General features: G+C 35.3%; 1 protein-coding gene across 2 annotated transcripts in view; it reads left to right on the forward strand.

The window, feature by feature from the left end:
* Positions 1-22,199, forward strand: part of MCD1 (multiple chloroplast division site 1) — a 175,927-nt gene that overhangs the window by 98,595 nt on the left and 55,133 nt on the right. Inside the window, exon 4 of one of the 2 annotated variants that reach the window (XM_089796941.1) lies at positions 1,572-1,962. In XM_089796941.1, the coding sequence (XP_089653067.1) occupies positions 1,572-1,962 (391 nt within the window). Of the gene's footprint in view, positions 1-1,571; positions 2,032-22,199 lie in introns of both variants that reach the window. The other variant, XM_089796942.1, reaches the window with a different exon arrangement.

Consider the following 22,199-nt stretch of genomic DNA (forward strand, 5'->3'; position numbering starts at 1 on the left):
TTATCGACTAGTTGACATCAGGGCTTACTTTGAGAGAATTCCACACCACGCTCTTGGGAACTTGTTCTTGTGTCTGCTTCTCTCCACATGAGTCTTGATTGACACGCAATAGGGAGATAGAATTTGATGTCAATGCTCTTTCCCTTCAAACAACTCTTGGAACACGTCGTCTTTGCTTTGGTGACTACTCTTGTTTCTTAGTTGTCTCATTATTCATCCTTCGCCATATCCTATACTTCATCACTCCTAGATCCTTATAGGCAATGGCACCAAATGGTTATCCCTTTGGGTAACATGTTAATACATACGAGGTTATATGGTAACAAAAAAGAAATTTAATGCAACACAAAGTATTAGAGAACTCACCAAGCCTTCTTCATTAATATCAGAAAATGTTTACTGCCATCTAGTAGACGTACTCACAATTCCAACACAATTGCTACTCCACAGTCATGATTCCTCTGCTTGGAGTCAAGTATATGTCATATATAAGTGCCGAAGGGGTGCGCCTACCATTGCGATTGACTCAAACTACCAATTCAAACCACCTACCCTTCGGACACACTAATAAATATTAGCAACATTGAATTTTACCAACAACAATGATTGTATTGGGCATTCATAGGTCAATCTTTTGTTGCAACAACAACCACACTTGTAACATGAACCTTTTTGAATTTCTTGGAAATCCTAGACTGTGGTGAAAAATCCTCCCCTCAAACACTCTTTAGCCATATTGTTACCTGGTTCGGATTGTTTCCTGAGGGCCTATGATGCAAATTTAAAACTTTTTGCTCACAAGCCAAAGCAAGTGAAAATTATAAATTAACTAGGTAAATGGATAAACTAAATTGATGTGAGATAATACATTTATACGTTTTTAAGCTTCTGAATACATTTAAACTTTTTGACAAGCTAGAAAAGCTAGATAGACTGAAACATATACTATAAAGATGGATGAAGTTAAAATTTCGTTATGTGATGTAGATATGTACATTGAATGTATCATTGTTGCCAATGTGTGATAATGATTTTTTTATTATCATTATTATTTGGTACTAATGTGACATATACCAATATTTAGAATGGTAATTACATTGCAAAAAAATGTCAATTTATTTGTGATACTTCTTTTTCTTGATAAATTCTTTTGTGATCCCTGGCAACTGATATCTGAACAGCACCAAGTAACTAGGTTTTAGCTAGTTGAATCACTTTCTCTCAAATCCTTTAAGCATGTTGGACATTATATCTGCTTTACTCAACCACTGTTTCTTGGGGCTTGAATGATAACGTTTTTCCAAGGATAGTGGCTCTTTTTGTTACAACTTTAAGTTTACAAGTCAAAAAAGGCCTTATTGTTTGAAATGATCCACTAGATCAAGTGTATGCTAGTAGTACATTCATAGGCATTTCCCCCCTTTCTTTTTAATCTTCTGTCCTGAGACTCCTAGGAAACATTGAGCTAAAATTGGAAAATCAGTGTTAATGGAGTAGAAGTCACATTAAACATTGTTTACTTCCATTTTTGTTACTTATAGTTTCATATTTTTCACGTGTTTGCATTGCAGTTCTAGGCCCCTGAACTATGAGGACCCTTTTAACAATCCTTTGGTTAGGATGAGTGAAAAGAACTCAACTGTAAAGATATGTGGAAAAGTTTTCCGTTTAGCCCCTGTGACTCTAACAGAAGAAAAAGCAACAAAACATCAAAACAGGCGTATTCGAGCTTATCAATGGAAAAGGCCAACTGTGTTTCTTAAGGAAGGGGATCCTGTCCCAGAAAGTGTTGATCCAGAAACTGTCAGATGGATTCCTACTAATCATCCTTTTGCAACTGCTAGCAATGATATTGATGAAAACTTTGCACAGAATAACATATATCAAAAGCGAGGTGTACCCTCTCGTCTTAGGGCAGAGCATGAAGCATTGCAGAAGAAGATGATAGAAGCTACTCAGGATGTGAGTGTTCAAACTGAGAACTAGCAATCAAGAGAGACTCAATAATGGTTATAGCATCTCACTAATCTTGTATGTTTCTTTGAAGCTTGTGTGATTCATTCTTCAACAAAATCATTAAAAATAACAGCTGTCTCTAAATACATTGATTCTGAATTAGATCTATATACACAGACACTGGCAAAACAACCGACAGTATAGGTATTAGAGAAAAATATAATTTGGAAGATATATGTAATTTTGTCTTTGCTTTTTGTTTGGGAATCTTATTTCGATATATTCATTGATGAATTATACAGTAGAAGAATATGGAACTCTCTCCACTGATCACAATCAGTTTGAGAGTAGCTAGTTTTAATGTTTTTTCATGCCACTTATGCATCTGGCCTTTTCTTTCTTTACATATGTTTTCTTTTTTATTTCCTTTTTTTTCTTCAAACTAAGCATGATAGCAATATCTGATTGGTGCTTTTTACACCTATTCAATCTCAAGTCCTAGATACTCATCTTCTCTAGGAACTTGTATATGGTGTGATTTCTCGTTTTTGCATATTACACATTCTTTTACAATTTCTTCCATTTATTGATTAACTATAATTTCTAGATATGATATTTTTGTTGTTAATTATATTCCAATATTATAAGAAAATATTACATTGAGAATCGAGATTTAACATTTGACTCTACTGTATGTGCAATAACTCTATTAATATTTCTTATAATGATATTGTTGTTCATATGTTGTGTCACCTCTTATATCTTAAAATGGTTGCTTCTGTCTTGTAGTTTTCAGTTATATATCTATTGTATCTTTGTGACAATCCTTAATGAATGCAATTGATCTGTTAGAAAACGGTATAGTATGTGTGAATGTTTGCCTACTATGTTCACTTACAGGTGTTGGGGCATTTTATAGTGTTTGCATAATGAAATCTGATGCATTTTATTAACTTGCTAACTGGTAGGGTTTGCCACATTTCTATCAATTACTCATTTTTTTCACCTGTTTACTTGTCTATATAAATAAATATTTAGAAATGGATGTCACAGAAATGAATATCAAGGGTGCTAGTCCACCTTGGTTTGTATTTACATGTTAGGAAAAATGATATTAATGAGTTATAACATTTGAATAGGTTTTTGGAATTATAGTCATTGAATTAAAAAAGTGCATACAAGTTCTCTATAGTCTATAGCTATACATTATGTACATAAAATTTAACAAATAGAAACATCTGTATTTCATGGATGTGAACTCATATCTAATTGCTACCCTCAACTGTGAGTTGCTTGATTTGTTCATCCATTCACATTCAATTGGCTGTCTCTTCTGCTCCTTCCATTTTTCGTTCGACATCATGGACTGGTTTTCAAAACTTGATCGTAATTCGAAGCATGTCTGAAAAACTCAGACATCAATAGGTTGCTGACCCAAAACAAAACTCAAGGGGAAACCTTGACAACTTTTTTAAATATTGAAAGAAATAAAATTTTAAAGGAAATTCTTCAAAAACTCGCACACAACTGAATTCAGGGAACATATTGCTGAGTTCCTTCACATGTATGTCAAAATTAGAGGTGAATACACATCATAAAGCAAAATATGAGTTTAATACATATCAGTTTGATACAAATTATTGTTCAAAATTACTCTCAATCATAGTTACAAGATTTGGACTTGGACTTGATAGTCAGACATGACAAAGACATAGCAAAAACGTAGTAAACTGAAAAATCATGACATAGTAGTGTTATTTAATGATTTCAAGCTTTTATTATGCACACTTGAATAATAAATTTTATTTAAAGTTGTAAGCTTACCAAGTAGAGCTGCTTTTTGATTGTAGACACAAGTATACACCAATAGAGGAGTACAGAAGTGGATTTGAGTTGAAGGAAACAACATTTATGAATTGATAAATATTCATAATTTTTTAGGTGTACAAAATTCTTGAATTGTGATATCAAATGGCATCGAAAACAAAAGTCATATGGAGCTGTCATATAGCTAGAGCACTTGTATCACGTGACCCATCATTACCAGCTTGAAGTGGGACTTTGTGCTTGTATCTTCAGACAAGCTTTACAATGCTGTTATAGCCATACGAATATTACTTAGGACCAGGATTGACTTGATAGACCAAAATTGTAAATGTTATTTATTACTTGGGAAGATTTGATAGAATAAAAACTGTTGCCCTTCCATTTGACATTGTCCAAAATGAATATTTCTTTTTTTCTTTTGTGAAATAGATTTGGGTTTGGGTCAGCAGCCCCTAGCCTAGCGTCTTTTGTGGGATTTCAAAGGGATAGCATGCCTGGCAGGGTGAGGGCTAGTCCCTAGCATATTCCTTGTGATATAGACTAGGTTAAAGTGTGTAGCCTATGTCACCAATTCCAAATTAAGGCCTTTGATTCCACACAAACTTCCGTGTGACATGCAATTTTTTATAATTTTATTGCTTTTAACCTAGCTTAAAGAATTTAGGTACCCCACGTGCATTAGTTTCAATGTTTGTGTATTCAAGACAACATATTCTAGCCTAACTTTGTCCATATTACCCTCACTTATCTTATAGAATATATAAATGCCATCATGCTACAAAATAATGTTATAATATTTCTTACGTTCAGTAGGGTTTGAAATTTCTTCTCTATGTTTTTAGTTCTCCTTTTGATGATGAGGAAAAACATACAAATTTAAGATAAACCTGTTTAGCTCAAAGTTATAATTCCCACAACAAATGGAGTGTTTGTGTTTGCTAGCATGCAAGTATTGATCCATTAGTAACTTTCTTCAACAAATAGAGTATGTGAAGGCTTGATAGCTTGGCCATCCCTACCAATGATTTCATAGCCACATTCCTTAAATGTTTAAAAGGGTAGATCTGAATTCTTTGTTGTATAAGGTATGCCTACATTTCATTAGAAAGTCTTGTGCATTTGTAAAGACAAAGTTTACAAGACCATCCCATACTTCTGATTTTTATGATTGAGTTTGAGTCAAAGTCTATTTATTTGCTTTATACTTACTGTTTTCATAGTTGACTGCTAAGTCACATGATACGCAGAATTTCATCCATGGAGTTCAAATTTCAGCGAATTTTTACCTTTACCAAACTTCATCCGAATTTTATGATTTTTAATATGATATTGTTATTCATAATAATAATATTTTATTTTTAAAATAATATTGAGTTATTTAGTTAAGTTATTTAGCAATGTTAAAATATTTTGACAATTTTGTGAATATATTTCTTATATTTAAAAATGAATAAATTTATATAAGATAAATTTAATGTCTATGTTTTCCCGAATTTTTACCCTTGTCAGATTTCATCCGAATTTTATGATTGATGAACTCTAATTCGAATTCGAACCTTGTGACTTAGGTTGAGTGCGATTGACAAAATGTTAGGTACTACTAGGTTTGTGGTAAAGGAGCACCTAAGGTTTAGCAGGTTCGAGGAGGCCATGGGTCTTGTTATGAGTAAGTTTACTCATTTTTTAGTTTATATGGTCTATAATGTCATTTCAAGTCATGATGAGTTCATATGTAAGGCTATAAGAGCCAATTGTAATGAGTTGTCCAAATTGTCTTAACAAGGTCCTGATTGGGTCTGTGAGGTCAAATTTGTGTAAAAGTGTCATGAAGGGGAAAACATGATGTAAAATTTGTTATTGGCGCATTCTTAGGTGTTAACAATGTCCATACAAAGTTATGATGAATTTGGGCATAAAACCAAAAAGTTCTCAAGACAAAATTTAGATAGAGGAGGTGTCATTTGGTTAAAAGGTGGTTATATAGTTAGGATTGAAAGGGAATTTGACCCAAGAGGTTGTTTTATGTATTGAAGGATTGTGAAACACAAGAATGAAGATATAGAATGCATTGGGAAGCAATGGAAGCATTTGGGTAACAAATTGTCATTGTTTCAATCTGCTATTTTGTTGTCTTTAAGGTTTTCCCCTTGTTTCCAGGCCTTGTACGACCATGTACACCCTGGAACAGTGTACTATTAATATGGTAGTGTAGAACAATGAATAAGCTTTCCATTGCTTTTGGTTTTGAGTTAATTTCATGCAGATTTGAGAAAGTTATGAAAGTTTTGGTGAAAACAGTTTGTTGAATAAGCTTTCCATTGCTTTTGGTTTGAGTCAATTTCATGCAGATTTGAGAAAGTTATGAAATTTTTGGTGAAAACAGTTTTTAACTGCCCAAACCCTGATTCAAGGTAACCCATTTTGGCAAATCATCATACGTTTTGATATAACCGTTGAATCTGGCTGTAACTTGGACAAGTTTTATAACTAGGAATCCTTAATTCTGACCAGAGCGATTGTCTGGGAAATCAATATTTTAAAAGTTATTAATGACTATTTGTGACAGATCGGAATAAAAATCAGAATGTGACCAAATCTACAACACACAAAGTATGGACAAACCATCCGAGTTAAAAGGAAAGAATGGTAGTTTTTTATGATATATTTATTATATCTTTTGATGTTTTGAATCTTGATGACCTTAATGATTTTCAATGGATTATGATGAGATTTATATAGTTATTGAGAGTAGAGACTGGTAATTCTGATGTGGACAGCAAGTAAGGGCATTGTAATTGCATAATTAAATGACTCAAGCAAGATAATGGGGAATCAATGCAAGTCTTTATTGACTGATAAATTGTTTTTGTGTAACATGGAGGCTTAATAGGACTTGAGACCTGACCTTGTGGTAAGAGTGCAATGGTTATGTATTCTTGAGTAAATTGGCGAATCTTAGCCCTATGAATATTGGTTGTTGGCTAAATGTTCAAGATGAATTCCTTGGGAAATTTTGAAATGTAGTGTTAGTAGAGATTGTAAGAAGTTCTAAAACCTAAAGAGATTGCTGGCTTTCTTTTAATGATGGATTAATGACTGAAAAGATTATTTGATAATGGGGATTGATTGTTGATTGTGTTGGTAAATATGTGATCATGCCTCTAATAAGTTGAAGATGTTGTGTTGAAGAATGGAACTCCATGGCTGATTTGAGGTTTTTGATACACTGTCTATGATGCTCTGTATCAAATTGGTATCAGAACCCAGCAAAACATCTGGGTTGGAAAATTTGTTTGTGTTTGTGTTGCTGATGAGTTTTTGGTTGCAAGTGTGGATCCACCTAAGTACAAGAGAGTGTTGAAACAGGTTATGGAAGAACCTGGTTATTGGTGGCCAAAAGACCAAGGAGAAAGGCAAGGAGAGGACTCCTAGGTAACACAAAGGAAGGTGTGTTGTGTGTTTGGAGCAGTAGGAGAGGTGGATGCGTGGTAAAGCACCATGTGTTGCAACCATTACATACTCCACTGATAGGAGTAACTGAGAGGGTGACTACAAGGTGATAGATGGTAGCAGATGCATGAAGAGGATGAAAGGCATGAAGAGGCAAAGACAAACAAATATGAAATTTCAGTCCAATTTTTCTTCTTGTAGATTATTGTTCTATGTTTCCGAGAGACTTGGAAACTTTTCAAGGTCGGTAGTATGGTGCAGGAGCAGCAAAGGTTTAGGAGGTTCTAGGAGGCTATGGGTAATGTCATGAGTTTATATGGTCTATAATGTCATTTTTAGTCATTATGAGTTCATATGTAAGGTTAAAAGAGCCAATTGTAATGAGTTGTCCAAATTGTCCTAATACCTGATGGGTCTATGAGGTCAAATTTGTGTAAAAGAGTCATGAAGGGGAAAACATGATGTAAAATGTGTTATTTGGTCCATTGTGAGGTGTTAATAATATCCATAAAAAGTTTTGATGAGTCTGGGCGTAAAACCAAAAGGTCATCAAAACAAAATTTAAATAGAGGAGGTGTCATTTGGTTAAAAGTGGTTATTTAGTTAAGATTGAAAGAGAATATGACCCAAGAGGTTTCTTTATGTATTTAAGGATTGCCATACATGAGAATGAAGATATAGAATGCATTGGAATCATTTTGGTAACAAGCTCTCATTGTTTCAGTCTGCTATTTTGTTGTCTTAAAGGTTTTCCACTTGTTTCCAGGCCTTGTACAACCATGTACACCCTGGAAACTGTGTACTATTAATATGGTAGTGTAGAACAATGAATAATATTTCCATTGTTTTTGGTTTGTGTTAATTTCATGCAGATTTGAGAAAGTTATGATTTTTTTGGTGAAAATAGTTTGTAACTGCCCAAACCCCCAACTTCAGGTAACAAGTTTTGGCAAAATCATCATACGTTTTGATTGAACCATTGGATCTAGCTGTAACTTGGACAAAAGTTCTGTAACAAGGAATCCTAGATTCTGACCAGAGCGATTGGCTCAGAAATCAATATTTTAAAAATTAATAATGTCTGTGTGTCACCGATCAGAAGAAAATCAGAATGTGTCAAAATCTACAAGAAGCAAATTATGGACAAACCATCTGGGTTAAAAGGAAATAGTGGTAGTTGTTAATGATATATTTATTGTTATCTTTCGATGTTTGGATGACCTTAATGATTTTCAATGGATTGCAATCAGATTTATATAGTTGTTGATAGTCGGGACTAATGATTCCTTTATGGATAGTGGTGTTTCCTACCATGTGGACAGCAAGTAAGGGCATTGTAAATGCATAGTTAAATGACTCAAACAAGGTAATGAGGAATCAATGTCAGTGTTTATTGATTGATAATTTCTTGTTGTGTAACACCAAGGCTTAATAGATCTTGAGACCCAACCTTGTGCTAAGAGTGCAATGGTTAAGTATTTTGAGTAAATTGGTGAATGCTAGCCCTATGATTATGGGTTGTTGGCTAGATTGGCTAGATGTCCAAAATGAGTTCCTTGGGAGTTGTTGAAATATATTGTTAGTAGAGACTACAAAAATTTCTGAAACCTAAAAATATTGGTGGCCTTATTTTAATGATGGATTAATGGCTGAGAAGATGAATTTGTTAATGGTGATTGATTGCTGATTATGTTGGTAAATTGCATAGTAACACGGGGACGTGTCCCCCCCCTTTTTGCCCGACGTCTCGGAGACTTCAACGCACCGGAGACTTGGGGACTCCGTCTCCCCGTCCCCAGCGGTGCCACTAGATTCCACCACCTCCACCGAGGATGGGAGACATCCTGCTATTCACTATTTGCAAATTCAACTATTTATGTTTAATGTTCGATGTTCCAATTCAATGCAATGTTTCAAGTATTCACTCTTTTACATCTTTACATCCTATATTGCAATACATATTTTCATAACTAACATTTTTAAATACCATATGCATAGATATATACACCCCTCTTGTCCCCTGCCACCGTCCCCCCACCGTCCCCCCGCTGTCCCCAAATTAAGGCCCCTCTGTCCCCCCGTCCCGGAAACTTGTCCCCCTGTTTTGCCGTCCCCCCGTCCCCCAGGGTGGTGTAACTATTGTTACTTAATTTTAACACATGTTAAAATTCAGTTCTAAAAAAGATCAAATGAAAGTAGAGTACACATTTTTATTACTTTCAGCTCATGTCCAACTTGCCAAAACATTTTTATGCACATTGAAAAAATAGAAGAAAATGTCCTTGTATTATTCATTATGATAGATACAAATGATATTTACAAAACTGAATGAAAGAACTGCTGAAAGCCTCTCACACAATTGACCGTGAGAGTAGCCCCTACCACTACTGATACATGTTCCTACTCTGCAAAAATACATAACATAAAAGAATAGAAAAGAGTAGAAAGTCATAGGGCACTAGTCAGTGCCTATAATGATTGGTTGTGTTGCATTCTTCCACTTCTGCCTGTTCGCTGCCTCAAACCATGTCCCCTCGAAGTCTCTGAACCTTGCATTCATAAGGAAAAATGTTAGATCTAATGGATCTAAACAATGACAGTGTCTCACCTCACCTCAACATTCATACTCCTATCATGTTATGTATCTCCACAAAATAAGAACATCTACCAGTAGAAGTAGAAGCAAACAATCACATCAAATGTTTTATTATTAACATGTTTGTTTCCTGTGTAGTGTTCTATCCATAGTTACCAATTCGGGATACGAATCCGATTTGGGCACGTGAATCGGATCCGTGGATTCGTGATTTTTTTTTTCCAATTAGGATTCGTGGAGTATTTTATATATATATATATATATTACTGATCTTGCCCAAGCCCCAACTAGGAATAGAGGTTTATATATATATATATATATATATATATATATATATATATATATATATATATATATATATATATATATATATATATATATATATATTACTGATCTTGCCCAAGCCCCAACTAGGAATAGAGGTTTATATATATATATATATATATTTCTCTCAGTTTTTAGTATATATAATGCATAAAAGGGTCATTTTAGCACTAGAAAGCAAAAAAATATATTTAAAAAAGTCATATTAAATAACTTAGACTCACTTAAACCTGTCGATCCTTGAGGATTCACGCTGGATCCTTGAGGATTTGTGTAGATCCGGGCAGGATCCTTGTTTCACACAGTGGATTCATGGGCGTCTTGCCCGGATTTGCACGAATCCAGGCATGAATCTGGATCCAGATCGGACCCGAATCCGGATCCGGCCTCCAAGGCACGAATCTGGTAACTAAGGTTCTATCTCTAATAAGTACGCGGATATAACCCAGGCTCCCACGAGAGTTATTGAGCCCAGTGTACCTATTAGAGACATGACTAATGAAGCTGATCCAAAATAGTATGATAGAAGTATTAAAGGGACATTGTATTTTCTACATGAAACCTTTTTCTTTCAATATTATCAAGGAAAAAAATGCTACAAAAGTCTAAGTACTGAAGAAGTAAAACATTAAAGGGACATGTAATTTTAGGCTTGAAACCTTTTGTTTCAGATATAACAACAGAGAAGATAACATTCAGAAGTTACAGGGATAATAGAGAAATCTCCAATTCAGTTACAAAATTGATGAAATATCGCAAAGCTGACAGAAGAGTCCAGACTACATGGAGGCATGAAAGAGTTGAAATACAAGCGTAGTATTGGTATTGTTACAAAGTTCAGATATTCTAAAACGATACAAACAAATGTTTATCAAAGAAGTCATATGTTTGGTTCAATAACAAACAAAGACTTTAAAACTGGAATTTATTACAGTCAAGCAAAAAGATATTGTGCATAACCAAAAATACATGCAAATTGAAATCAAAATGTAGAGTTTGTTGCAAAGAATGGCATGTCAGCTGCAAGAAACAAAAAAAAAAAGGTGTTACTTTTACTTCTGAAATGTCCAGATTCAGTTTTGATTGTTTTGACAGCAAGGAGTATCACCTACAACTTTTTCATGATGCAATTAACAGGAGTTTCAAAGTAAACACAATTTTTAGAGTTTGTAGTGCAAGATGCTACAGGGATACTAGATACTAGCAAGTTGAGTATCTACAGGAGAAGTGTCAAAGGGCAATAATTTTAAACAATCAAAACAGTAAAAGTATGCCAGTTTCTACAGCAGAAATATAAATATAATATTACACTGTCATGAAGGAGGAACATTTCATTTGTATGTATTTTCAGGATAACAACATGTATGTGCATGGGCTATCAGAGGAGCAGAGGTTCAAAATATTCACTAGCAGAGATCAAATACCTGGATTGGAAGAATCTGTAGCTACAAGGGTTTGATGAGTTAAAATGCAAAATAATATAATAAAGATGAGCAAAACAAGGATATAAGATATGTTAATTCTGTGCTCAAAATAGCAAAATCATGAAATGAATCTTGTCATGATTGAGAAAAATGAATATATTTTTCCATATTAATACCAAAATACTATCAAATGACTTCCAAATTTCATCATAAATGGCGATCTGAAAACAGAACAGAGATATCCATGAGGAAAATAAAGGGTTTGTGTTGAGTAGTGAAACCCTCAAGAATGGACATGACATCTCCAGTTGACAAGGAGTATGTGTTCAAGTAATAGCATCAACATCTGTAGATTAAGCACACAAAATACCTACAAATAACGTTGGAATATATAGGAGAATGCAGTCATGCAAAACAACTTACAACTATGAAATGGAAAACACTTGCATATAGATCCAGTCACGACATGAGGAAAACATTCCAGAATTGGCATTGTATGCAACAGATAAAGCCATGATCTGGTCATAGAAAATGCCCAGATGTAAACCAAGAATAGCCATGTCTTGCTTCAGCAAATAAAACCCAGTCATGGTAGGATATACAAATCCAAATGGCATTAAACATGCCAAAAAATTACAAGTGATACCTACATTTTCAGCCTTCAAAACTCCAGTTTTTCTTACAGATGGTGGCCATAGAAACCCAGTGAAGAACAAGCAAAGAGTATCAGATTAAATGCCCTAACATACAGGCAAGAAATGCTCAAGAAAACGTAGAAAATCTTTCTAACGCAGGCAGCTAGGCTTCCATAACCAAGTTTCGCTTATTTTCTTCTAATTTCTACTTTGTTGAATGCAAAATATCCTTCATTTTGGAGGTTTTTATTTGTTCCTCAATGAAATTATAATATCATTTCAGGTCCATTGTGTATTTGTAGACATTTTTATTTAACATAGTTATATGACTATCAATTTTAAAGTTATATATTACTATGTTGGTAAAAATAAATATTATTCTTTTGTTGTATTTATTTGTAATTGTAATTATTATTATTTAGTTGGTGCATTATAAATCAACTAAATAATAATAAATTTTCAAATACAACAAAATAATAATTAAGAGGGAAATCCGAGTTAGTTTCAAATTAAGGTAATAAGTCATTTGTTGACCAAGTGAAATCAAAAAGTTGTGGCATTTTGAATGTCTAAGTTTGAGGAGTTGGAGTTCAGCTTAAATTTGTAAGTTGTAGCAACTTGCTAGTGGTGGCATCTTTATTGCCATGTGTCATGGAGGTTGTGTTAGACTTCAACTCTTAATTGATTTTCTTTTCAGTCATTTTAGGAGTGATTTTTGGAGATTTTGGAGTTGAGTTTGGAGAACATTTGGCTTATTTTTGAAGTTCCTAGAGTCCTTTTTGGAGCAGTTTTCTCTGATATCTGACCCTCACTTCCTGAATTTGTGGGAAGCTGGTTGAGTTTGGATCTTGTTATATGCTTCTCTTTCATTTGAGGAGAGGAGTTTTTGGAGACAGGAGCCCTTTGTATTTTTTGGGAGATCATTGTGCTATTATTGTTCCATTATTGTATCCGGTTTGGAGTTTGGCATTTTCATAGCCTTTAAGAGCTTTTATGCATTCTGAATCTATTTCTGATATCATAATTGTATGCAGATTGGTGATTGATGTCTTTTCTGTGTTTCATGTCTGAAACCTTTCAAGTCTGTCTCGTTTTTAGCGTCTTTCATGATTAATATTGTTTTCCACAGGTCAAAGGTTGTATTAATTTTCTGAAGTATTAGCTGTGATTAAATTCCTTCTATTTTCTTTCAGATTTCAATTCTTCCTTGAAATATTGGTGTGTTGAACTTTTATACCACAAGTAGTATCATTTCATGAATTGTTGTAGGTTCAATCTGTGTTGAGAGAAATATTGTCTCCATTTATCAGTTTGGTGTATCACCTTCTTTTCAGTACTTTAAAAGTTTTTCCATTACAAGTTTTTCTTCATGATCCCTTTTCCTTCCAAGTTTTTTTTCAGTTTTTTGATTAGGATAGGTGAAAATATCAAGTCAACGATATAGAAACCGGCCTAGAACCCGGAGGTTCAGTCAAGTTATAGGTTACCCACACCTTTGATTGATCCCATGTTACTCCAAAATTGCTGAAGTTTCAGGACATTGGCATTAGGTTGCAGATTTTGGAGTTAACATAAATATGTGATCGTGCCTCTAATAAATTGAAGGTGTTGTGTTAAAGAATGGAACTCCAGGGCTGATTTGGGTTTTCGGACAGGCTTTCTATGATGCTCTGCATTAGTTTGGCAAGTCTGGCATCCTTAGCGAGTCTACCTACATTTCTTGAAAACTGAAGTCTGAATTCTCTTTGGTTCAAATGGATTAGAGTGACTTATAACTTGTTGAGTCTAGTTAAGTCTCTGCAAATCTTGAAACTCTACTTTCCATGTTCATAATCTATAAATTTTCTCTGTGCTGAAGGCTTTTAAAAGTCTACTGTAGTGTAGGTTTCCTCAAGTTAGATGTCTTGATGTAGCTTTTTGTTGAGGAACAATATCATCCTTAAGAAGATCAAGGTGTGAATGTGATGAACTCACATTGATGGCTCACCTTCTCCAGCCACATATACTACACTTCCATTTGCCATTTTTCTGCCTCTCTTCCGAAATTAACAATATCATTCTCAATTCTCAATGGCTTTATATCGATAGCAATTCGATTGAAATATGCATCATTGTCATCAAGGTTAACTACCTCATGTGTCTTCTGCCCCCTTTTATCGTCTTTGAATACAAAGAAATGTTGTAATTCATAAAGACAAGGTCGTTCAAGTTCTTTTGAGTCAACTTATTGCACTTCTTTCTATGAATGGCCTAAAATATGCCCGATTGGCCTCATGATTAGAAACATTACAAGATTGGAACAAAATGCAGATGACAAGAGTTTAAACCTTAGGTGGTATTTTACCAAATCTTTCCACCATAAAGTTGTAGGGACATGCATATGACATCTCCCTTTTTTCAAAAGCCAGATAAATTGTTGCTTGCCCAGGGAAATGTTACAGTTTAGGAGTTGGAGTTGTTGCTTGACAACAACCAAGGAGGAGATGTCAGTTTTTGGGGATCAGGCATGTCACTTGACTTGTGAGAGAAAGATTTCAAGAATCAGGGTTCAGAGATGTTGATCAATCCACACCAAGGACCTGTCAAAGGTTGGTGATCAGGGTTCTTGCCTGATGCATGTGAAGAAGCTGTTGGAGGTCCAAGATCTTGGTCACTGCTCAACACATGTCAAGCAACTATTTTGATTGGGGTTGTGGGTGATGTATGCCAAGACGAAGAGGAGAAACTCTGAGCCTTCAACAGGAAATCATGTAATACCTATAAGGATGACCTGTGATGTAGTGTGTAGATACCAAATTAGGGCCTTGCTACTATTTTGAGTCTAGCTTGACTAGTTTGATCATTTGGGTGAGAAGCCTATAAAACTAGAAAAACATTTCAATTGCAAGCATCCATGTTATGTTATTGTATCTTCTTGACACTTGGTGTTCAAGTGAACTTTTGAGCAAGAAAAATCATAGGTGAATGTAATCAATGGATGGAAACCCATTGATTACTGGAATTAGAGGGAGGAAACTCACTGTTTCTTGAGGGCATTCTCACCCGACGAGTGAATCGAAGCTTCAAGTTATTGTACAGTTCAGCCTTTTTTGTAATTGTATTATTTTTTGCAGAACTGGAAGTGTTGTTTGTTGCTGATGTAATGATTGTCATAATTGTCCTTTGATTGTTGACGTCAGATCATAATCAATATCAATTGTTGTGGAGTTCGATTCATTATGTGCATGTTCATGTGTTGATAAGCTAGTTGATCTATGCTATTTGAGTATGATTAATTGCTGCTTTTTGGAAAGTGTTTGGTTAAGACTATTGTTTGTGTTTCAAATCTGTTAGGAAGAAATCCTTTACCTAGGCCACAAAATTAATGCACAAGTGATAAGCTTTGACGAAGAAAAAATCAAAGCCAAAACCTTTACTCAACTAAGGGGTTTTGTTGGACTATGTAGCTACTATAGACACTTTGTAATAGGATTTTCCAAACTAGCCGCACCCCTTATGTTACATCTGTTGTCCATGAACTTTTTATATAATTACTTTAACTGCGTAATTAGAGATGAATTATTGCTATTTGAAATATGTTTAATATCTATGTTTCCCCAAGTTTCCGGTACGTAGACGGCGGGGGATGGCGGGACGGGTTTCCGGGACAACAAATTCTTTTGGCGATTTTGGAGACGAGGGAGGACGGGGACGGCTATATATATAGGAAAATTTTAAAATATAATATATACATTGAAATTTGTAAATATACATGTCATTCATATGAAACTAAGCACAAAGCATGTCATTTAAACATTATAGAACCATAACATACAACATTTGAATGCCATCTATGAAATAATATCCGATTTTAGTATTTTACTATTTAGTATTTTGGTATCCAATTCTCAAAATGCATATTAATACAATATCAGAGAACACTGAACAATGAACATTAAGTTATTAACCATTGTCAATATCATAAGACTCATAATGATAAGCATGATAAATCATAAATCTGAAAATCAAAATCAAAATATGCCCAAAGCTATAGGCTGCCATAAAGTAATAAGTATCATATAATCAATGTATCATAATCATGTTCATGTTCAACATAAAAAGCAAAACATAGAAAATGAAGCAGACTGCTGCTCCTATTCTACCTCTACTAATCCATGGCATCAAAATCAGAATCCTCCTCACTGTCATCCTCCACAGGAAGCGTAGTCTCATCTAATGGAACCCCAACTAGTCCTGGTGCTATGTCATCCTCATCGATCTGGGCCACATCCTCAGGCTCAACATCCCATCGCAAAGCTGGTGTCTGCCTATACTCTGGAGTTTGGTGATCGGCAAGTCGAAGAGCATGATGCACTGTCACTAGCTTCTCTGCTCTTTTAGAGGTAAGTCTATTCCTCTTGATAGAGTGGATATATGAATATGTGGACCAGTTCCTCTCTGCAGTTGAAGAACTAGCAACCTATGAAAGGAGGCGATTGACAAGTATCTTTAACTCACGTGTATCTCTCCCATGCCAAGTCCACCATTCAATAGGATCCCTCTGTGCCAAAACAACTCTATCCAACCTTGCTTGTGGCTTACCCAAGTTTGGGCCACGAAGGTTGGTGAAGTCAAGGAACTGTGCACGAAGAGTAGAGGCATCTTGAGCTGAATACATCTTATCAATTGCTTTTGTGAAGCCATCCAAAACCTCAAGATCATCACATGGGAGGTCCCTTCCACCAAACTGTGCATACCATTTGGGATTTAGAGCAAATGCTGCCATATGAAGCGGGGTATTCATTATGTTCCACCTCCGCGTCACAATAGGCCTAATATGCTCCTCATAAAAGCCCAATGTAGGATCCTCTGCGGCAACAATTCTCTTCATCTTACCCAACATGCTGTCAATAGTCTCATAGATCTCTCCTAAACTAGGAGCATCAGTATCAGCATATCTAATGACATCAACAATGGGTGCTATGACAGAGCAAATGTATCTGCAAGATCAAAATGCCAACAAAAAAAAAAAATCAGAATTAGAATTTTAAGATTATTAGTAGGAAAATCAGCAAGCAAAAGACTAATAGTAAATTTAAAAACCAACAACTTATTAATTGTGGACCACCAACTCTCATCAAGGATCCTTTGCCTCACCACTTTTCCTTCAGTGGACTTAGAATGAGACCATCGTCCCACTCTGGATTCACCACCATCAATTGAAAGGCCTCATACACCTCAATCATCCTCTCCATCAAGATGAAATATGTGCAATACCTATAACAACAATTAAAAATTTAAAATTTAAACTTAAACATTAATGATTAAAATTTAAAACAAAAAGCATCACATGTAAGTAAACTTATAAATAATTTTTTTAAATAACTTAAAACAAACTAAAAGTAAACTATAATTGTAATTGACATACCTTGTCTCGGCTGGTTTTAGAGAAGGACCTGAATAGAGCAAGTGAAGTGTGGTGGTTGCAAATAAACATTTGCACTTCTCTAGCTTCTAGCACCGCTTGCTTCATCCATTCAATCATCCCTATTCCTTCAATGCATTGTTCAAGGAATGAACACAACAAGGGGTCCAAAATATGTGCCTATAAGCACCCTCTATCATCAAACCTGCTGATTTGCACACAGGTGCAGAATCAGTGATAACTTGTACAACATTAGAGGGCCCAATCTCCTCTATGGCATCTCGCAAATGGTGAACTGAAAATCTGCATCCTTCTTCTTTCCTGAGCAATCTATGGCTCTCAAAAAATAAGAGCCAGTAGGGGATGTGACAATGATATTGATGAGTGGCCAATGTATAACATTAGTCCACCCATCCATCACAATAGAGCAGCCTGTCCTAACCCAAGTGCATCTCATATCCTCAAATAATAAAGCAACCTTTGAGTACTCTTCATCTAGGATAGTGGTTCGTAGCTTATGCTCACCGGGGGGCACAAATGAAGAATTCATGCTCATAATATCTTTCACCATTTGTTTATAATAAGTGGAACGGGCTGCATTATATGGGATACCATTAGCAACAAAGAATCTACTAATAGATGCCTCACACTTCTCCTTTGCCTGTGCATTAAACATACTTTCCACCAAGCCCTTCTCACTACTAATCTTTCTCTTCCCTCTAGATCCACTAGGGCTGCCACTAGTACCAATGGCGGATGAAATATGCCTAGATGATTGTGAGGGAATGGATGGTGATGTCACTGTCAAATTTTGCCCCTCCATTTCAGCCTTTAAGTGCAATCTTTGACATTCTAATTTTTGTTCATCGGTTAGGTTAGGACAAGCTTTGACTCCTTGGCATGTAACACCTAAAAAATGTGACTTCACTCTTGTATAGCTGCCCCTAAAATTATCAAGACAAACATGACAATCCACACCCTGGTCCCTCCCGAATTCTTTTTATCTTTTGGCCTAGGTGTGACATATTGGAGAAGAGGTTTTTTCCTATTAAAAGAACCCTTTGCAAAATTCTTCATAATGTCGGAAGGGCATTTAAACAAATCAGCTTTAGGATTGGGTTTTTGCCTAGTGTCACTACTAACAACATCAACCTCTACATTTTCTTCTACACTACTACTACTTGTACTCCCACTGCTGCTCATTGTGTTTAAATATGCAATTGAATAGATATATGTGCTGAAACAATGAAAAAAAAAAAAAAATCAGACTTTGCAAGCTACAAATTTATTAAAAAAATGATAGATGAAAGCACAAAGAGTTTTATACTTACTTGGTGGACAAAATAGAAGATCAAACCCTTGGTCAAGCTCTTGGAAGCAAAAGTATTACCTCCTCTACTTGCAAAATGAAAACTTCAGCCGGCTGCAACATAAAATGAAAACCAAAGAATGGTTAAAACAATTTAAATGTGTTGAGTTATATACATTTTAGGGTTTTTGGAGGAGTGGGGCCCACTAGCCGACCAAAAAAGACACAACAAATATTTTTTTTATGTTTTGAGCTTGCAAAAAAGGGGGATGGCCGGCCGTACCCGGTACGGTCGGGGGATGGCTAGATGTCCCCTTTCCGTACTGGGGACGGTTGGTCGTCCCCCTTTTGTCCCCCCCACGTCCCCAAGTTTCGGGGACGTCCCCTGCAAAAAAAGGGAATTTGGGGACGGCTGGGGGACGTCCCATACTCGTCCCCCCATCCTCGGGACGTCCCTGTCCCCGAAACGAGGGGTTTTAGGCCGGGTACGCGTCCCTGGGGAACATAGTTTAATATGTATACTAATGGATTGTTGGAAGTCTTAATGATATTGTTAGCAAATTAATGTTTATTATATTGATACTAGAATGGTAAGAAGATTATGTCTAACTACCTTATGTGTCAAATGGATGCAAGAGGTTGGATCATCCTTGAAGAAGGGATGGAGTGTATCATCAAGGAGAGGAGTGCAGACATGGTAAAGTTAAAAGTTGTCGTCTAGCTTGAAATTTAGAGATAAATAACCTATGGTCGTCTGGTCACCTAGTATTGCAAGGTCAAGTAGTTGTTAGTCTCCAGTTGTTTAGTCGAGGGGCTAGGCGACCCTTCTTTTGTTAATCCTTTTAATCAATCTAATCTAATCAATATTGAAAGAACATTCATCTATTTGTAAATAAGAATTAGATTAATGATATGAGAAATTTAATTAATTCCATCGATCTTATGAGTAATAACCTCATGATTAGCTATCTATATATACACATATACAAGCATGAGTTACATAAGAATATATGCATATGCATACAAATAGGTATACATACATAGAGATACATATACACATTCGTGAAGTCGCACAATCAAATGTATGTATGCCTATACACATATATACTCATTAATATAAAGTACAATATAATATTCAATTCAAAACTGCATGGCTATATGCCAAATTGCATAATCAATCTTGAAAGGTGGCGATTGAGGTAACTCCTCCATCCTGCTACCTCAACTTGCAAGGAATTTAATTACTTGAGGGTGGAAATAATAAAGGGAATCATTTACGAGGAGAGCCTCTTGGCTCTCGTGGTTTCTGTGCACTATTAAATTACTTCTTCAGGAATGGCTATGTTTATTGGCTATTGCATTATCATATTTTGCAAATCATCTGCTCTTTCATTGAATGCTCAGTGTGAGCTCTGCAAAAGTATTCATTGGAACCATCTGCTCTTTCATTTATTGCTCAGATCGAACTCTACAATTATCTATTGGAACCATGAACAATTTGCTTCCCGTTTAGCCATTTTTCCATATCAAAAGTTTGCACCAATCTGCAAGGATCATTCTCTCGTTTGATTAGCTCATATATTAATTGATTCAAAAACATCATATCTCTGTAATCTTAGAGAGGAAGGATCTCTGCAGTCAATCCATCATAGCATCGATCTTTTGCACAGGCAAGATGATCATAAATATATTATATTCAGTAAAGAATGCGTTATCAATTAAAACAAATATATTTGATAATGGGTCAAAATATACTTGCATTGAGTATGTCATCAGTAGTCAATGCCATATGATTAAATCAGTATATGTATAATAAATAGTTCCTTCAGTATCTTGATATTGACAGCATTTCCGTCCATGGGAAAGTTATCAAACTATCAAATATCTTCTGTTGTTTTTAAGGGTCATGTCTATTCCACACTTTTTAACTTGCTCATGGTAATAACCAAAGAAGAACATAAAGTCAAGTGTTTGAAATGAAATGTCTGCAGCATGCGCATTGATCGGAATGAACACTTATCTTTATTTTATGCTTGGCATTCTATTGGCTTCTCTGCCTGAATCAACTATTAAAAACAAAGATTATATCCAAAGTTGCTGTAAACTGAATACAAGACAGTATTAAAAGAAAGATAACAATAACCATGCAAATGCAAGAAAGGTTATTTTAACCTTAACATTTGTAAAACCTAACGAAAAGAGTCATGCATAACAAATCATAAACCTGATCATGAACAACAGTTGTTTGTTAAGGGTCTATTTCTCCGTAAGGTCGTTATGAAAGTTAAGATAATTAACAATTTAGCAGTTGCTTGTTAGGGGATAACCATACCTTGAAGGTTAGTAAGACTGTTGATGTCAATTGACATTGGTCTCTAGTCTGTTGATGGTTGTTAAGCCCAAGAGAGTCAATTGGACTCATATGTTAAATACAAGTCAAGTGGGGGTGGTAAAATCTAGCAGCACGAGATAGTGCTAGCATATTGATAAACCTTGGCTATGGTGGCGTAGTGAAGAGGCATGCAACCATCAATGCACTGGACCAAAAATACACTTCTAGTGAGAAGGGTCATCCTAGATTAGGAGTTTACCTAGATTGTGTGACAAATGGGGAATGTTGTAGGCTCTAAACACCAGGTTCAAATGGCAACTAAACATAGTCTGTCTTCACCTTTCATGTAGGGAGAGGTCACTTGCAATAGGAAGTTGAGCAGAGGACTGCCAGTCATTGATTAGGAGGTAATCACCTGATGATGATCTCCTTCTCTTAGCTATGCCAAGACTTGTACAAAATTTTCCAGGATAGAAGAAAGAACAGTATTATCATTCTCTCTCCTGTTTATGTCCCTTGAAAGGAGAAAGTAGTTAAATCTGTTATTTGGTTATTATTCAAGTTCACAGTAAAGTAGTTAGATCTGTTAACTGGTTATTAGTCAAGTTCGTGAGGTATTCTTTAAATATGAATATGACTACTCATGTTATATGAATTTTAAAAACAATTTATGATTACTCACACTGTACACCCCCAAGAGACAAATAGATTTTAGCTGAATGCATCCGATGTCTTCAGAAGGAGAGGTGTAAGTCGTCCCATCAAACAAGAAACCAATAGAGATCCCTGCTTAAATTGAATCCTTGTCTTAGACTGAAAACTCCACTAAAATTGCATATATGAAAAGCATTGTATTAATAGATTGGGAAGACAATTTTATTCCTACTTTGGGATACCATCTCATACCCTCTGATTTTGATGGGCAAGAAGAGCCCATCAATG

The sequence above is a fragment of the Cupressus sempervirens genome, chromosome 8 (assembly GCF_028749045.1).
Source record: "Cupressus sempervirens isolate cs-2001-9-10 chromosome 8, ASM2874904v1, whole genome shotgun sequence".
Taxonomy (NCBI): Eukaryota; Viridiplantae; Streptophyta; class Pinopsida; order Cupressales; family Cupressaceae; genus Cupressus; species Cupressus sempervirens.